Genomic DNA, 18026 nt, shown 5'->3' with positions numbered 1-18026 from the left:
CATCCCACAGAGCAAAGGAAAGACAGAATTCAGTACATACACGTGACATCCCTTTCCTTTGGCGGGCTGTGCTTTATGTAGTTGCAGCATGTTTTCAACTTGCGTATTTTACTCTTCTAAATGCAAACTTATACTATTCGCTTTTGGCTGCAGCTTTAGTCCACGACATTGCAATAATCTGCATCCACAAATTTATTTTGTCTCATTCCCGAACATCCTCTGCTTCTAACACATTTATGTTTTAAAAATATATTTATCTTCTCTAAACTGAGCTCCTGACACTATACAATATTTACTGGAACATGACCTTGTCATGGTCCGGTCCATGAAATCCGCATTCGGGTTCGCGGTCTGGTCCATATTCTTTATTCCAGGTTTTCTGGTTTCCCCAGTTTCTGTTGAGGCAGTTGGTTCTCGTTTGGGCTGGCTTCATAAATAGCTGCAGGATTCAGCCGCTGGCTGCTGGATTGTTCCTGTCCAACCCCCCTGTCTGTATCCCTTCCCTTCACCTTCCTCCTGCAGCCTTGCCTTGCCTCGCCTCGCCTAGCCTCTCCTTGCCTTGCTTTGCCTGGAGCCTTGCATTGCCTCGTCTGGAGCCTTGCCCTGAAACCTGTGCCTGGAGCCTGGCCCCGCCTCGCCTTGCCTTGCCTTTACCTGGAGCCTTGCCGCGCCTCGCCTCACCTTGCCTCTGCCTGGAGACTTGCCTCGCCTTGCCTCTGCCTGGAGCCTTGCCTCGTCTTGCCTGTGCCTGGAGCCTCGCCCTGTATGGAACTGTCTCTTTGTGTCCACGCCTTCGCTAGGTAGGTCCGGCCGTTTTGCCGCTACCTCGCGTTGGGAACTGTCTGTCCGTGTCCACGCCTTCGCTAGGTAGGTCCGGACGTTTTGCCGCTACCTATCGTTGGGAACTGTCTCGTCGTGTTCAGCGTTCTGTGTAATGAGTCCCTGCCCTACGTCCCGTATCCAAGGAGGGGTACTGGCTCGGTGTTCCATGTTCCTGTCTCTTCCTCGACCAAGTCAAGGCTTCGGGGTCTCGTCCAGTCCCAGTCACGTCCAAGGTCCTTGTCCTGTCCAAGCCTTTGTGTTTTCGTCTTGTCATGTGCCTCGCCCAGCTCAGGAGTACCTTGCCCAGTCCGGTGCTGAGGTTCCCTCGTCCGGTGCTGGGGTTTCCTTGTCCAGTCCATGAGTCTCACGTCCAGTCCTGTGCCTCACCTCGTCCTGTAGCCACGTCTTGTCCTCACCTGGTTCTGGAGTCCGAGCCCGAGTCAAGACCCAGGTTCTGGGTCCTTATCTAGTCTCTGGCACGGAGTCCAAGCCCAGGCTCCTAGTTCCCAGTTCTATGTCCTGGTTCCGCTATCCTCGTCATGTCCTCGCCCAGACCCAGGATTCTTGTCTCATCTGGGGCCTGTGTAATGTCCAACGTCCTTTATTCCCCACTTTCCTTGCTTCCTTCCCACGCCTAGTCCTGTTCCTGGTAGTTCAGTGTCTATGTCTTGCTTTTTGGTCCACTCCCCACATTCCCATTTATGACAGGGCTATTCTTTCATTTATTAATATCCCTTCATGCATTTACAATGCTGTCATTTGCATGGCCATCAGTCACTTGGTCTTCTCTGTTCTGTCAGCTGAGTAGTTATTAACGGTTGTGAGGAGTTCTAAATAGAATACATTGGACCCTATTGAGCAAGACTGTACAATTTTCAAAATTCAGTTACCATCACACGAGTCAAGAAAGTACAAAACTGACTTAAGAGTACCACTTCAGATCTTCATTTGGAATTCATAATGCCGGACACAGCAACATTAGATTGAATTCGACTGCAGCTGACGCACCAATTTTTACATAACTACAGGTTCCACCCTCCTTGCAGATCAGTTAATTCTGGACACGTGATTGTCCATTGCAGTCTAAGTCGGCGTTTTCTTAAACTTGAACACTGTTCTCTTGTTGTTCACTTTGTCTGGCGCGGTAACCATATCAAGCAGGCCCTGAGCAGAATCATGCAGCCAAAGCCCGAAACCAAGTTTAGCTGATGGAAATCCCAGGGCCGAGAGGAACAGTTGGAGGGATGATAGATCTCATTGAAGTGCATTTACTTAGGATATCACAGTACCATTCACAGAAAAGTCACGGGGAATATTTAACAACATATTTTTAAAAATAATCTAAACATCTGGATTTATGTAGCATATTAATATAAATAGACGAGGAAATGTGCAGTCACTGAACTGGCTACAATGTTTGGGACCTTCACATGACTGCCAATTATTGTGCCGAGGAGCCCAAAAAGGGATCCAGCTTGAGATATCGGGTAGAGCATGACGAGATTGAGAGGGAAAGGACGAGGCTGTGAAAGCTCTCAATTTCAAGATAATTATCTTCACAGAGAGACTTCGGCAGATCTATAACTCGTGTATGTCAAGATGCATAGGGAAGGTAAGTCAAATAGCCCGTCTTCTAGAACATGGTGGCATAATCTCTATAATATATAATGTGAAAGACTAAAGGGCTTTTGGGAGGGCAATGCCATGTTCATGGGTGCTCAGAACAAATGCAAAGACAAGCTTTACAGGGTCAATTCAGTAGATGCAGACTGAGAAACAGGTGTTAAATAAGATCATATAATAGCGAACATGAAATCCGCTTCAGCCATTTACTAGGAACAGGGGTGGTGGCAGGCGAACGACTTTTAGGATTCGCTGATGTCGATTGTTTTGGCCTTCTCAATTCTATTGAGCACTGGATGCCGTATAATCAGTGTTAGAGGCCAAATGGAATATGGAGGTCAATACTATTTACCTGGCATCAGGTATGTTTCTGCTTGAAATCAGCAACCAAGCATCATGTACTTAATTCACAAAGAGATTAGAAGGAAATGTGATTTATAAATTTGCCAATGAAACTGCTGTCAGCAGAATTTCAGAGTGTGACAAAGAGCGGTACATCAGTGAGATTAATCAGCTGGTTGATTGGTGCTGCAGCAACAACAGTGTTCTCAACAAGAATAAGATAAATGAACTTATTGTCGACAGTCCTGACAGAACATGGAGGTCAATACTATTTACCTAGCATCAGGTATGTTTCTGCTTGAAATCAGCAACCAAGCATCATGTACTGTATCCAAGTTCTAATCGAGGAGATGGCAGTGGAAAAGGTGAGCTATTTCAAGTTCCAGGAGGTATTCTCTGAAGATCTATCCAGATCCCAAAATATGGATGCAAATAGGTAAATAAGCACGTCAGTGGCATATTTTATTAAGACCTAGAGAAGATTTGCTATATCACCAAAGACCAGACCAAATTTTTGTACAAGTCTAACATTCATAGCGTCAGCATTCTAACTGGGTAAATCGCCAGCTGGAATTTAGGCACCATTGCATGGGAACCGTAAATACTGCAGAGTGTTGTGTGCAGCTATCCATAGGCACGAGACTCCCCAACATTGAGAACATGTCAAACGGCGGTACCTCAAGGGGTTGGCAACAATCATTAAGGGCTCCCACCATCCAGGACGTGCCATCTTCTCATTACTGCCATCAGAATTACAGGGGCATGAAGGCACACACTCAACTTATTAGGAACAGTTTCTGTTCCTTCTTCATCGGATTCTGAACAATCCATGAACCCACTAAAACTACCTCACTAATTTCCCCCCTTTATCACCACTTATTTATTTTTAAGCATCTCTTTCATATTGTATTTTATGTATTGCATTGTACTGCTGCTGCAAAACAATAAAATTCGCGACAATGTCAAAGAAAATTATTCTGATCCTGATGCTTATTCCGTGCTGTTGTCTATTGTCTATGAACCTTTTGCTTTTAAAGTTCAGATGGCAGGTACACATGCACGAACGAGCCTATCCGTCAAATCAGATCTCGAATCTAATCTCCACGAACCGCTAGGATCTGAATAACCTTAGTAATTTGCCTTATATCGTTACCTCTCTCGTCTCCCTGCCATATTTGCGACATGTGAAAAGGAAAGAATAGAAGTATACCATATATATTAATGAAGCTAATATAAAAAAACTGAATAATGTTTTACTCTTAAGAGCAAAGATATGAACACACATGTGGAAGCCAAGTTTTCATTCTGAATTTATTTCAATATAATGTGGCGTACAGAATAAATCGCTATCTGCTATTTATTCCGCGACTTGCTAGCATCTCTGAAGTATTACATTTTCAGAATCAACGTAAGGTTAAAAATATTCTAATGCTATCGAGAGCTCATCACAATGTTATCGAACAGATGAAATTAATGGAATATTTCATTTACGGTGAGATAATCTGAAGAGTGAATGCTATGCGTGTCTCACAGTAAATCAGCAAAACGGAAACTCAAACAACTACGCAGTAAGCAAGAAACACTTCCAAGCTATTAATCATCAAATCAAGGGTGATTAGACGCACGATTTCAAGCTGTCAGTTAGAACAACTGACACGTTAACTAAAGTAGGTTTACCCCGGGATTTATTAATACTTCTGACTATATTTGTTTGTAGCGACGGATGTCCAACCAAACAGCTATAGGTGGTTCCCTTCTCCCAGTCTTCTGCGCTGATCCTCAGTTTGCTGGTGACCGAGTTAGAGCCGTTTTCCTTATCGCTGTTAAACTGGATGGAGAATCCCGAATGCAAAAGGGTGTCATTCGCCATCCAACCGACGTATATATCTTCTGGATAAAAACCGGTCACGAGGCAAATGAGGGTAGCTGCTTCCTCGGCTAGAATCTCCTCAGCTGATGGGTACAAGAGGTAGGCTTTAGGGAGGTGCATTTCAGTAACTGGAAGGGGAAAAAAAAAACATACGTTAAATTAGTTTCATCTGTGACTTGCAGATTTGTATCTTCACCAGACTCCGGATGTTCAAATATCAATAAACTCAGAAATTAGATCAGCTTTTCAACTGAAAACATATCGGCTCCAAATATAAATAAGGTGTTGCATTTGCTCTTTGTTATTAAGATACTATGTATAGTTTTGCAGTTTTGTGCAGCTTCTATTCTACGTTACCACAGGTGGACATTTTTTTTCTTCTGGATTGCTGTTACGCAACGGAATGGAGGAGATTATATTTTTAAACTCTATTGACTAGTTCATGAATGTCACTTCCAAAAAGCTTATTTGATGTGCCTCAAGACGGCAGTTAATTGCGCTTACCCTTGGACTTTTTGGTGGCGGTTTTCAGTGGTGTTGGCAGATCACGGTATTCTACGAAGCACAGGCATTCGGTTCCACTGTTCCACTCCTCTGCACTGATCTTCAGTTTGCTGATGATGACGGATTTACTTCCCCTCCACTCTGGACCGCGAGTCTCTACTCCGTTCATTCTCCGACTCCCATTTACTCGCCAGGAGACTGTGACGTCATGTAAATCTGTGTAAACCACTTCGCACACAATTGTTGCTCTCCGAAGCATCCAAATCTCTTCAAAGGAAGGCTTTTTTATGATGGCATTAATGTCTGCCACACGGCATTCTTCTGGTAAAAAAGTGGGAATGGTTATATTCATTCTGTGATGTTTCAGATGTGGATAATAACAACTATAACCAGGCCGGAGTAGCTCATAATCCCACTTACTACTCATTTCCCTGACATTTTTTTCTGCTTCGCTCATACAACTATTCTTGCCTAATCAACCTGACTCCTCTATCTTCCTTGTTTGATATCCTCATTGATTCTCCCGATTATAGATACCACAGCGCAAACAGTATACTGACATGAATTTAATAGTAAGTATTTTTTCCCATTCAGGGATGCAAACGTTCCCCCTTAGATCTTCAAAATACTGAGGGAAAACGTGGCTTCCTTCAAAGGTATTCACACAAAATGAGCAAAAGGTTTGTCTTCCAGTCCCCAGTGTGATTCTAAAAGAAGTTGATCGAAAAGAACTATTAAGCGGAAAGTTATACTCAGTTAAAACAGCAGTACTTTCTCCATTATGGACGGAGTAACACGCTCTTCGAAATAAGAAAACAAAATATAACATGCCACTGAATTATAATAAAGAACATGTTGTGTGATTAGCATTCAATACATCATTACTTTACGAACCGAGGACCGACTGCCAGTCCTTCAATATTTTCGGTCATATTTTGTGGGAGTTACTCCACTAGAAATAGAAAAATTTGCCAGTAACATGAAACGGAAGCGGCCACGTTGACTCCGTAGGTTACCACGTGCCATAAAATGTAATGGAACCACGTATTCGAAGGAAGGGCTTCCACTTAATTGATCTTGAAAATTATAAAACTCTACTGCGAAATATGAGCCGACACCTCCATTATTTACCACCCAACGCATTCCAGAAAAAATATAAACTGTGATATTAAAATACAGTAACAATTGGAGGATCAATTCAGTTTCAAATGTGCACTAGGCTTTAGTAACTTTGCTTAATTACTTTTGTTTCGATTCTCTATGCAGCAGGTAAGTTCATTGTTTACCTGCCTTGCATAGAAAATGTGAGCTATTTTCCTGAATTGCTTCAATGCTTCCGGCGAAGCATAATTTTCACTGCTGTTGGGTAGCGAATTACAGAATATAAACCCATCGAAACTGAAAGGAAGGTGCCATACTCTATTTCCAAGTGACACCCGCGTATTTGAAGCCCCTGTCCATCACGGTATTTTGTGGTAATACTGGGTAATACTGTCAGAGTAGCACGGGTGGATAAAAGCAGTCCATGTTGTGCATGTTAAACAGTACAGCAACCATGTACCAGAAGCGAACCCTTTAAGGGTTTACGGCCCTAAAAGCTGTGGCGAACAGGATATCACGGTAATCGATACTGGGGCCTCAGATACTCTGAATCTATTTCAATTATATTACTGGGGGATATACTATAATATGTCTGTTTACTGGGAATACGAGCTATGTGGCATCGTGGGCAGTAGGAATGATTCTGGGCGAATTTGGTGGAATTTACACCAGATAAGTAAATTGTTAAGTACTCAGCAGATTGAATGTTACGTGGAAAACGTGAGGATACTGACCGAGGAGAAATAAATATGACAATAGTATATTTTATGAATGGTCGGAAACTGGAAAATGTTGGTGTTCGGAGTGGTCTGAATGTTCTTGTGCGTGAACCATTGAATATGCGGAGCAGATTGTTATAATTTATTTTAGTTATTGTCTAGAAATTATGTCGTAGAAATCTCACTTTGCAGTCGGTGCCAGCTTTAGGATATGATCTCGATAGAGAAATGGACTGCTTCATTTGATCAGGCATTGTGATTGGATATGTTCAATATGCATACATAAACGATCATCTGTGCTTATCATGGAAAGGAGTTCACTCATGAAGCTCCTGAAGGGTACTAAACTGCCCTAACCATCTAATACGACGACGTCATTGTGCTTGTATAATTGATTTTCATTATTTTCTTTGGTGCAATTAGTGGCTCCGACCTTTGCCAACCAACAACACGGAGCCACGGTAGCGCGACGCTATTACCGCTCGGAACGTCTTGGAGTTCGGAGTTTAATGCCTGCGCTGTTCTATAAGGAGTCTGTACGTTCTCCATGTTTTCCCCAGCTGCTCCAGAGTCAAAGAAAAACCGAGTTGGTTAATTGGGGTCATTGAGAAGCATAACTCGCATGTGTGTGTATCGCAATGGAATACATGGGATTGCAGATGCATGAAAGAGGAGCGTGTCCAGGTAGATTGGAAGAGGATATTGGCGGGGATAAAGGCAGAGCAGAGATGGCTGAAGTTTCTGGGAATAGTTCCACAAGGCGCAGGATAGATATGTGCCACAGAGGAAACAGTTCTCAAATGGCAGGGGCCGGCAACCGTGGCTGACAAAGGAAGATAAGGACTGCGTACAAGCCAAGGAAAGGGCATATAAGGTAGCAGAAGGGAGTAGGAATTTATATGATTGGGAAGCGTTTAAAATCAAACAAAAGACAACTAAAAAAAGCTATAAGAAGGGAAAACGTGAAATTTGTGGACAGACTAGCCAATAATATAAAACAAGATATTATTATTTTTCAATTATATAAAGGGTAAATGGGCGGTGAGAGGTAATATTGGACCATTAGAAAATGATGCTAGTAAGGTAGTAATGGGGACAAAGAAATGTCAGATGAACGTAATGGGTATTTTGCATCTATCTTCACTGTGGAAGACACTAGCACTGTACCAGAGGTCCATGGGCATCAGGAAGCAGGAGTGAGTGCCATTGTTATTACAAAGGAAAAAAGTGCAAGGCAAACTGAAAGTTACATAAGTCACTTAGACCAGATGGTCTACATCCCAGAGTCCTGAAAGAGGTTGCTGAAGAAATAACGGATGGAAGGGCCATGATCTTTCAAGAATCACTTGATCCTGGCATGGTCACGGAGGACTGAAAAATTGCAAATGTCACTCCACTCTTTAAGGAGGGAGGGGTTATAGGCCAGTAAACCTAATCTCAGTGGTTGGGTAAGTGTGGGAATCTATTATTAAGGGTGAGGTTTTGAGGTACTTGGAGACTGATGATAAAACTAAGTCAACGTAAGTGTGGTTTCTGTGAAGGGAAATCTTGCCTGAGAAATCTTTTAGAACTCTTCGAGGAAGTATCAACCAGGGTGGACAGAGGTGAGGGAGTGAAGTGAGTTACTTGGATTTTTAGAAGGGGTGTTATAAGATGCCACAATTGAGGCTGCTCAACAAGATAAAACCCTATCTCTTTACCGGAAAGATGCTGGTATGGGTTCCAGAATAGCTGACAGGCAGGAGGCAGTGAATGGGAATAAAAGGAGCCTTTTTTCTGGTTGGCTGCCAGGGACTTGTGGTGTTCTTCACGGGTCAGGAATAGGACACCAGTTTTTCACATTGTTTATCAATGGTTCACATAATGGAATTGATGGCTTCGTGACAAAATTTGCGGATGATACGAAGAAAGGTGAAGGAGCAGGTAGTGCTGAGGAAGCAATGCAATTGCAGCAGGGCTTAGAGAAATTAGAATAATGGACAAAAAGGTGGCAAATGGAACACAGTGTTGGGGAATGTATGATAATACATTTTGGCAAAAGGGACAATAGTGTGGACTATTATCTAAATGGGGAAAAGTTTCAAATATCAGAGGTGCAGAGGGACTTAGATGTCCTCGTGCAAGACTGCCAGAAGGTTCATTTACAGGTTGAGCTTGTGGTAAAGAAGGCCAATGCAACGTTGGCATTTATTTCGAGGGGAACAGAATATAACAGCAAGGAGTTTCTGCTGAGCATTTATAAGGCACTAATCAGGCCGCACTAAAAGTATTGTTAACAGTTTAGGGCCCAATATCACAGAAAGGATGTGTTTTCATTGGAGAGAGTCCAGAGGAGGTTCCCGAGGATGATTCCAGGAATGACGGGGAAAACATATGTGGAGCGTATGGCAGCTTTGGGACTGTACTCACTGGAATTTAGAAGAATGCGTGTGGATCTCATTGAAACCTCCCTAATGTTGAAAGGATGAGACAGGGTGATGTGGAAAGGATGTTTTCTATGGTAGGGTATCGAGATCTGAATGGCACAGCCTCAACATTGACGGGCGACCCTTTAGAACAGACGTAAGGAGGAATTTTTTCAGCCAGAGAGTAGTAGATTTGTGGAATGCTTTGCCACAGACTGCGGAGTAGGCAGCCCGTGCATATTGTTAGGGTGGAAGTTGATCGTTTTCTGATCGGTATGGGCATCAAAGGACATGGCGAGAAGGCAGGCTTATGGGGTTGAGTGGGATCCGGGATCAGCCATGATGGAATGGCGGAGCAGACACGATGTTCTGTTCTGTTTCATGGTTTTTTGGTCTTACTGTAAAATTTAACTTGCAATTAGGTTAAGGTTAATCAGGGTTGTGCAGCTTTTGGTGTGGCGTGGCTCGAAAGACAAAAATAGCCTACTCCATGCTGTATCGCTAAATGAATGTTTACTATATAATGGGATCTAATGGTCCAAGTAATTGACAGAACTATGTTGACTTTGCATCTTCCTGTGAATTACATTTCAGTTTCTCCATAAAACGGATACGTCTGAAATCCCTAAACTTCCCGCTGATAGTCGTGGATGATATTATGTTTTGTTGTGAGATCCAGGCCGAGGACCATCAACACCATGCGAGAGAAAAAACTGACAGTCGTCAGGTCGAAAGTGTTCCACTGCGACGTGTTTTCTCCAGTCCTGGTCAGATGGCTGTTGATGGTACGGAGGATTTCAATACTTACTTTACTAATCGTGGAATTGAATTTAGGAGTCGAGAGGTAATGTTGCCGCTATATACGATCCTGGTCAGAACCCTCTTGGAGTACTGTGCTCAGTTCTGGTCGCCTTATTACAGGCAGGATGTGGAAGCCAAAGAAAGTGTGCAGAGGAGATTTACAAGGACTTTGCCTGGATTGGGAGCAGGCCCTATGAAAATACGTTGAGTGAACTTGGCCTTTTCTCCTTGGATCGATGGAGGATGAGAGGTGACCTGATAGAGATGTATAAGATGGTGACAGGTATTGATCGTGTAGATAGTCAGAGGCGTTTTCCCAGGGCCTAACTGGTTGCCACAAGAGGACAGAGGTTTATGGTGCTGGGGAGCTGGTACAGAGGAGATGTCAGGGGTAAGTTTTCTACAGTGGTGAATGCGTGGAATGGGCTGCCGGCAACGGTGGTGGAGGCAGATACGATAGGGTCTTTTAAGAGGCTTTTAGAAAGATACATGGAGCTTAGTAAAATAGAGGGCTATAGGTCTGCCTCGTAATTTTTAAGGTAGGGACATGTTCGGCATCACTTTGTGGGCCGGAGGGCCTGTATTGTGCTGTAGGTTTTCTATGCTTCGGTGACTCACATCAGTTAGTTGGTCCCACATTTCTTTATTTATTCTAAGATATAGGGCAGAATAGGGCCGTCCGGCCATTCGGGCAGCGCCGCCAGCAACTCCTGATGTAACCCTGGCCTAATCACTGGACAACTTACAACGACCAATTAACTTACTAACCGGTAAATCTTTAGACTGTGGAAGGAAATCGGAGTAATAGGAGGAAATCCACGCATTGCACAGAAAAGACGTACAAAATCCTTACAGAGGATCGTCCCACCCAATGATTCAAGCCAACACATCGGAGACTCATCGTTAAACCATCCTCCGTTACCTGTGAATTATTAGTATGCTAATTCGTGTGTATTGATTATACTTTAATTGAGCTTAAAAAAGTTTGTTTACAAGTGTGGCCCATTAAACAATCTTCTTAGAATATAATCAGAAACGACAAAAATGGGCTCTATTCACATTGTCATTCAACAATTAATGTCCGTACATATTCCTTCAGCTTTACCCTATTGAGCTTCTATTGGTGAGACAAGTTAATATTATAATGCATTTTGTCTTCGCAGGTTCAACAGTGATCCGTTTGCATCTTATGAATTTTAGTTGACGCTCATATATGTTATTTTAGCAGACCATCAGAGAGGTCTGATTACTACTATACTACTTTACAATGATCGTTCCACTCTGCTCATTGCAGGCGGTTGATGCATTTTATCTTTTGTCTGGGATATCGAACACAGAATGGATGTGTGTATATTGGCAAACTTTACTTACCTTTCAGGGTCATGATGTTTGCTTTCACAGTAGATTTTGAAGGTGGGTGCGTGATGACACAGGAGTATCTTGCGTCATTCTTCCAATCGGCTTCAGTCAAGTAAAGGAGGCTTCTCGTGCTGAAGGTCATGTCCTGTTGAAGTGCCGTGGAGAAGCTGCTAGCGTTCGAGTAGAACGCGGCTCCGTCCTTCTGCCACAAAACGGTTATGTCATCGGGGTAGAATCCCGTTATCATGCATGTGAGTATAGCGATACCCGTAGTTTGAATCTCCTCTGGAGACGGTGGCAAGAGGCGTACCTTTGGTTCCAATGGTTTGGCTGCAAGAGAAAGTCAACCAGCGTTAATCTCCAAAAATTGTCTTTCTGAAATGTGGTTGCAATGAAACGGTGCAAGTACTCAGCTGGACTTGTAGGATCTGCGGAGAAGAAACATTGCTCCCCTTTCTATTTGACAAGGTTTCTATCAATACGCTTGTCAATTTGTTTTAGACTCCATGGTGAGCAGCCTACTTGTTAGTGAGCTGCTAAGGGTAATGGTGACAATAACTTTCTGTTCGGAATTATGCTACGTGCGGCGTACCACAGTACTGTGATTTTTGTAGTTTGTGATAGAAATAAAGATTTGTATGAACATATAGGAAATATAATTCCTGAGGTTATGGCTGACACTAAACTTGCTGAATCGTGAGGCTTGGTGTCTCAACCGCTGACACGACACAGATCAAATAGAAAGTTACACGTTCGGCGGCAGATGAACTTTAATGGCTCATTATTAAGAAACTTTTATGAACAGAGATATACTGAAGTTCAAGCCCATAGTATACAGAAAATGGCAGCACCGCTAGATGGAATGTTGGCAAAAGAACATGACATACTTGCCTTCATAGATTAGGGTTTAGCATGTGAAAGTTGGGAAGCTCTGTTTTAATTTCACCAAACACTCGTGCACTCGCGTTTGAAATACGTAGTTCAGTTCTGATCGTCACTTTATAAAATGAATGTCACTGCACTGGAAAGAGTGGATATCATATTCAACTGCATGTTAATTGGACTGGAGAACCTCAATTATGGGGAGCAATTAGGTAGGCTTGTCTTGTTTTCTTTGGAGTGAAGGGAACTGAGGAGTGACCCGATAAAACCAGATACAATTATTAGCGACAAAGATAAGCTAAATTGACAACATCGTTCCTTATTGCTAGCATGGAATCCAAAGAGAGCATATGCTTAAGTTAAGAGAAGGAGCTTTAGGAAAAGGTATCTCAGACGAAATGGCTGATATCTTGATCGTGGTCACCATATTATGAAAGTATTTGGACGATCACTGAAATAGGAAAGACAAAGAATGTTTTATGTTACTGCACTTTGGATTGAGGTAGACGTGAAACAGCATTTAACATGGGTTTCAGAGGGACATGGGTTTCAGTGTTGTGTCATTTTATGACTCAACGACGATTGAGTGTGGTAGCGCAAGGATACCGCTATTAGTATGTCTGACACAAATCACATTTAATTTAGGTTTTTCAATTCTCATGTCGATAAACATGTAGGTACTAGCTACGTTGACTACTGTAACTTATTCCTAATGTGGAGGTTGAGGGTAGACTCTGTGAGGAGTTGTTGAAACTACAAAACAATTTTTAAAATGTACAATTCCTTAGTACCGATGCACACTCAGTTTTACTGGGCCGAAAAGGCTGCTCTTATGTTCTAGCACCATATGTCTCTCACATTTCTGTTAACAATGCATCGGGGGTATTTTATTGGTGACGTAATTGTCGCAACGCCCGTCTTATAACCATATAAAATAGCCATATAACCATATAACAATTACAACACGGAAACAGGCCATCTCGGCCCTTCTAGTCCGTGCCGAGCGCATACTCTCACCTAGTCCCACCGACCTGCACTCAGCCCATAACCCCCCATTCATTTCCTGTCCCTATACCTATCCAATTTTTTTGTTAAATGACAATATCGAACCTGCCTCTACCACTTCTACTGGAAGCTCGTTCCACACAGCTACCACTCTCTGAGTTAATAAGTTCCTCTTCGTGTAACCTCTACACTTTTGCCCTCTAACTCTCAACTCCCCTGAGTCTTCCCCTGAATTTTGTATTAACTTACGGCTCTACCAGAGGGCAACTCGCTCACAGTCATGCCTGTTTTGCTCTGCAATCTGCTGCCTGACATCCAGCACTTTCTGTTCCTCTTTCTGCATCTACACTACTTTGGGTTTCGATTGTTCTTATTGCACCCACCTTTTGTGTTTCGTGTCCGTTTTGATAATGGAGTATCTAATTGATTGTCCTGCACCGAGCAGGAGTATTCTACCCCACTGTCCCACTCCGCAACGCTGCTGGTCAAACGGCCGACTGTCATGTACTGGCTTCCGATCTTTGTTGCCTGTCCTGTTTGAACACCATCAGCCCTTTTCTTTCCACCCACTGTCCAGGAGATGGAAACCTCAGTTGGAGTTGTGGTGATCACTTCACACACCAGTGTGGCAGTTTTGTTTATCCACATTTCTTCAACGGTAGGATCTCTGAGTAACAATGCGAAACCTAGAACACAAAATTGAGAGGATGATTTATTGATGACGAACCTGAAACTTAGCAATGATTTCAATTTAATAATAAAGAAGGGTGAAGGGACGGATACATTCAGACTTTCCCTGAAAGGACGACAGTGATAAAATACCGGAGTAGGGAAAGGGTCAGTGGCTTGTGGCAGAATAGTCAGAGGTATGGAGCTAGCCAGAGAGGCAGACTGAGGGAGGACAGAACACTGAAAGCTAGATCGTGGAAGCGAATATTAGATGGAAAAAGTGGCAAAATATGCAGCGTCTAAGGTCATTCCATGTATTTATGCAAGAATGAAAGACCAGTTTACACAAAGTTCAACTGTTTGAGTCGTCGGGTGGTTGCCTCGACTACTTTCTTCCTTTAATTTATTTCTTTTCCAACACTTTCATTATTGCATGCTGATTCCAGCCAGAGATATAACATATCCGTAAAATTTAACGTGCAACGAAATTTAGAAAGGATCGCAGAATATCTTTTACCACCCCTTGCCCGTGCTCCTCTTTTAATCATTTATAATTATTATATTGTAACTTGTCCTTTACTGTGTCTATTGTCTTGTTTATTAATTATTACACTGTCTTGCTCTGTTTTGTGTACTTTACAGAGTCCCGTGTAGGCCTGAAGTCTGATGTAGTTTTGTGTTGTTTCACGTAGTCTAGTGTAGTTTTGTGTTGTTTCATGCAGCACCATGGTCCTGGAGGATCGTTGTTTCGTTTTAACTGTGTACTGCACCAGCAGCTATGGTTGAAATGACAATAAAAGCTACTTGCCTTGACTTGATTTGGATTCCTTAGAATCGTTTAGGATACACAAATTCTATTCGATGCATTAACATGATCGGAAATCAATATTCGCTGATGCAACAAGAGATATTATGATTACTGCTTCCAAGATTTGTTTGGAATTCTTACCTCTGATATTTCATGTATGCTGACTAAACGTTCAGAATCACATTCCAGTCTGTCCCTTATCCAAACTTTATATTAACAGGCATCTCAATCTTTACTAGTCTGGTTCTTTTTAAATCGCGTTGATCACAACCCAACAACTGTAAAACTGAGGATGAAAATGGAAATATTTCATCTGTAAATTGGGAACTCCCTCTCACCTGACTCGGTTCGTATGTCTTTGCGGATGTTGCTGCTCATTGCAGAGTGGGATACGTGGCACGAATACACAGAACCACCGGTCCATTCATTCAGCGGCACTTTGAGCACACTTGCTGAGGTAAACGTTCTGTTTGATGTTTTAACCGGAGGACTGGTGGTAAAGGCAGAATGTTCTGCCAGATCACTGCGATGTTTTCAGGTAATTGTGTTTTCAACACAAAGCTACAATAGACTACATGAAACGCTCATGACACAAATCAATTCCACAAAACCCTGTGCCTTTTGTCTGTCGGTTGCAGAATAGACGAGATTGATGTTTGGTGCGATCGGTTGCCTTGCTAAAATTAACAAAAACGAAAGACGTACTCTACTAATTTGGTTAGACTCTTATCACTGTCCTGCAAAATATTAATCATCAGAAACATCATTGAAATGATTGGATTAATTTTACGTTGTTCTTCGTGACAACGTGTTAGGCATAATACAACTGCAATACTACTTACATCTAGAACTATGTTAGCGCTTCTAAGACGTTTTGGCTGAAGGGGCGACTTAAACAACGGTATTTCATTCAGTATAGTGGTATCAGATCTTGCAGTGAATATTTCGTGTACCTTGAATGGTACTTTATAATTACGCCTGATAAACCCTTGGCCGTTTCAAAGGTGCTCACGAAGCAACACAGAGAAGGAAGATTGAAAATCTAGCTGCCAGAATAACAATCTTTCACTCAATGTCAGCAAGACCAAGGAGCTCATTATTGACTACAGAGGAGAAAACCGCGGGTCCATGAGCCAGTCCTCATCTTGGGAGAGAATCACCAACTTCAAATTCCTCCACCTATCCTGAGTCCAAGCTCATAAGTGTCATTAGAAAGATAACGTAGCAGTAGAGCTGCTTTCTTAGAAGTTTGAGAAGATCCAGCATATCACCTAAAACTTTGACAAACTTATGTCGATATGCGGTAGAATATACCATTGGAAATTCCATTGCCCTTGAGTGGAAAGCATGCAAAAAGGTTGTGGATACTGCCCAGTTCATCACGAGTAAAGACCTCCACACCATTAAACACATCAACATAGATCGCTGTCACAGGAAAGCCGCATTTATCTTCGAGGACCACCACCATCCGTGCCACACTCTCTTCTCGCTACCGCCATCAGAAAGGAGGTACAGAAGCCTCAGGACTCAAACCATCAGATTCAGAAACAATTACTACCCCTTCACCATCAGGCTTTTGAACCAGAAAGGATACCTTCACTCAATTCATTCACCTGCTACTGAGCCTTTCCCACAGCCCACAGATCACTGTAAAAAAAGATCATCTCATATTGTCAATATGTATTGTTTATTTATTATTGTTATTTTTATTTACTTTTTTAAATTGAATTGCACAGTTTGTGTTTTGCCCATTGGTTGTTCATCCTGATGTGTACCTGTTTTCATTGATTTTATTCTGTTCAATAGTATCAATGAAATTCATTTAATGTGAATACCACCAAGAAAATTAATTTCAGGCTTGTATATGATGCCGTATATGTACTTTGATTATACTTTGAACTTTGTACTTTGATGATCATGATGTACGTAATACAGCAAAAATATGAGCAGTGCACGGCACCTCAGTGTGATATGGCAATTGTCCCGTATTGGACCGCAAAGCACTCCAGCGGGTGGTGAAAACCGCCCAGCGGATTATAAGCACCCAGTTGCCCACCATTGAGAAAATCTACCATAACCATTGCCTGGGCTGAGCGAAAAGTATGATCAAGGATGCACCTCAGCCTAGCCATGGACCTTTTACTCTCCTCCCATCTGGTAGGTGCTACAGGAGCCTCCGCTCCCGCACTAGCAGGCTCAAGAAGAGTTTCTTCCCTGAGGCTGTGACTCTGCTGAACCTCACATCACAGCGCTAAGCAGAATTGCACCCATATTGACCTGTCTCAGTACTTTTATATTCGTATGCTGTAGCACTTAATTTTTATTCACAGGTATTTTGTAAATAATACTATTCTTTCGCACTTCTGGTCAGATGCTAATTACATTTCATTGGCTTTGTATCTGTACTCGGCGCAAGGACAATAAAGTTGAATCTAATCTAATCTGAAACGTTTCCAATCTGTCCATAGCACACAACACTGTATTTTACAATTACAATTTTCTCAAACTGCATCTTGCTGTTGATGAGTGTTCAGGTGTACTGAATGTGGGAATCAACATGGCAAGTTTACAGTGTGCCCGCTGAGATGAACCTGGAATTAGATAACATTGATCATGAGACCACATTAATTCTTCAAGTCCACCCTTCCCGTTAAACATCCCGTTTTACACTACGAGAGAATTTCCGGTACCCGGTGGGATGAAACTGAAGCAAACTCGTGAAATGCGCCGTTTGTGTCAAATCAAATTAGCCAGGAACGTGCTGGGCAGCCTGTAGCAATCGCTGTTTCCGGCGCCGACATAGCATGCTCACACTCACTAACCCTAAGCATAGGGCTTTGGAATATGGGAGAAAACCGGAGCACCTGGAGAAAGCACACAATGTACAAACTCCTGACAGACAGGAATTGAGCCCCAATCTTACAGCCGACATTGTAATAGCGTTATGCCAAGTGCTCGCTAGAATCACGTGGATAGATGTTGGGTCCAGAATATTTATAATTAGTCTAAATGATAAGGACGAAGGAAACGTGGATATTTAGAAAGAGTTTTGGAGAAGCAGAAGGCACATGGTAACTCAGCAGTTAGCGCAATGCTATTGCAGCTCGGCGGGTCTT

At 42.6% G+C, this 18026-nt stretch overlaps 1 gene segment (V, D, J or C); it reads right to left on the bottom strand.

The window, feature by feature from the left end:
• Positions 1–4124: 4124 nt before the first annotated feature.
• On the bottom strand, positions 4125–15429 carry LOC140716195 (Ig heavy chain C region-like). The segment is given in 5 exon segments: positions 4125–4785; positions 5162–5482; positions 11559–11876; positions 13817–14119; positions 15249–15429. Coding segments are annotated over 5 exon segments (1365 nt in total).
• Positions 15430–18026: the final 2597 nt, after the last annotated feature.

Source organism: Hemitrygon akajei, chromosome 25 (genome assembly GCF_048418815.1).
Source record: "Hemitrygon akajei chromosome 25, sHemAka1.3, whole genome shotgun sequence".
Lineage (NCBI taxonomy): Eukaryota > Metazoa > Chordata > Chondrichthyes > Myliobatiformes > Dasyatidae > Hemitrygon > Hemitrygon akajei.
Note: the sequence above shows the minus strand (reverse complement) of the source record. Positions and strands in the feature narration are given on the sequence as shown.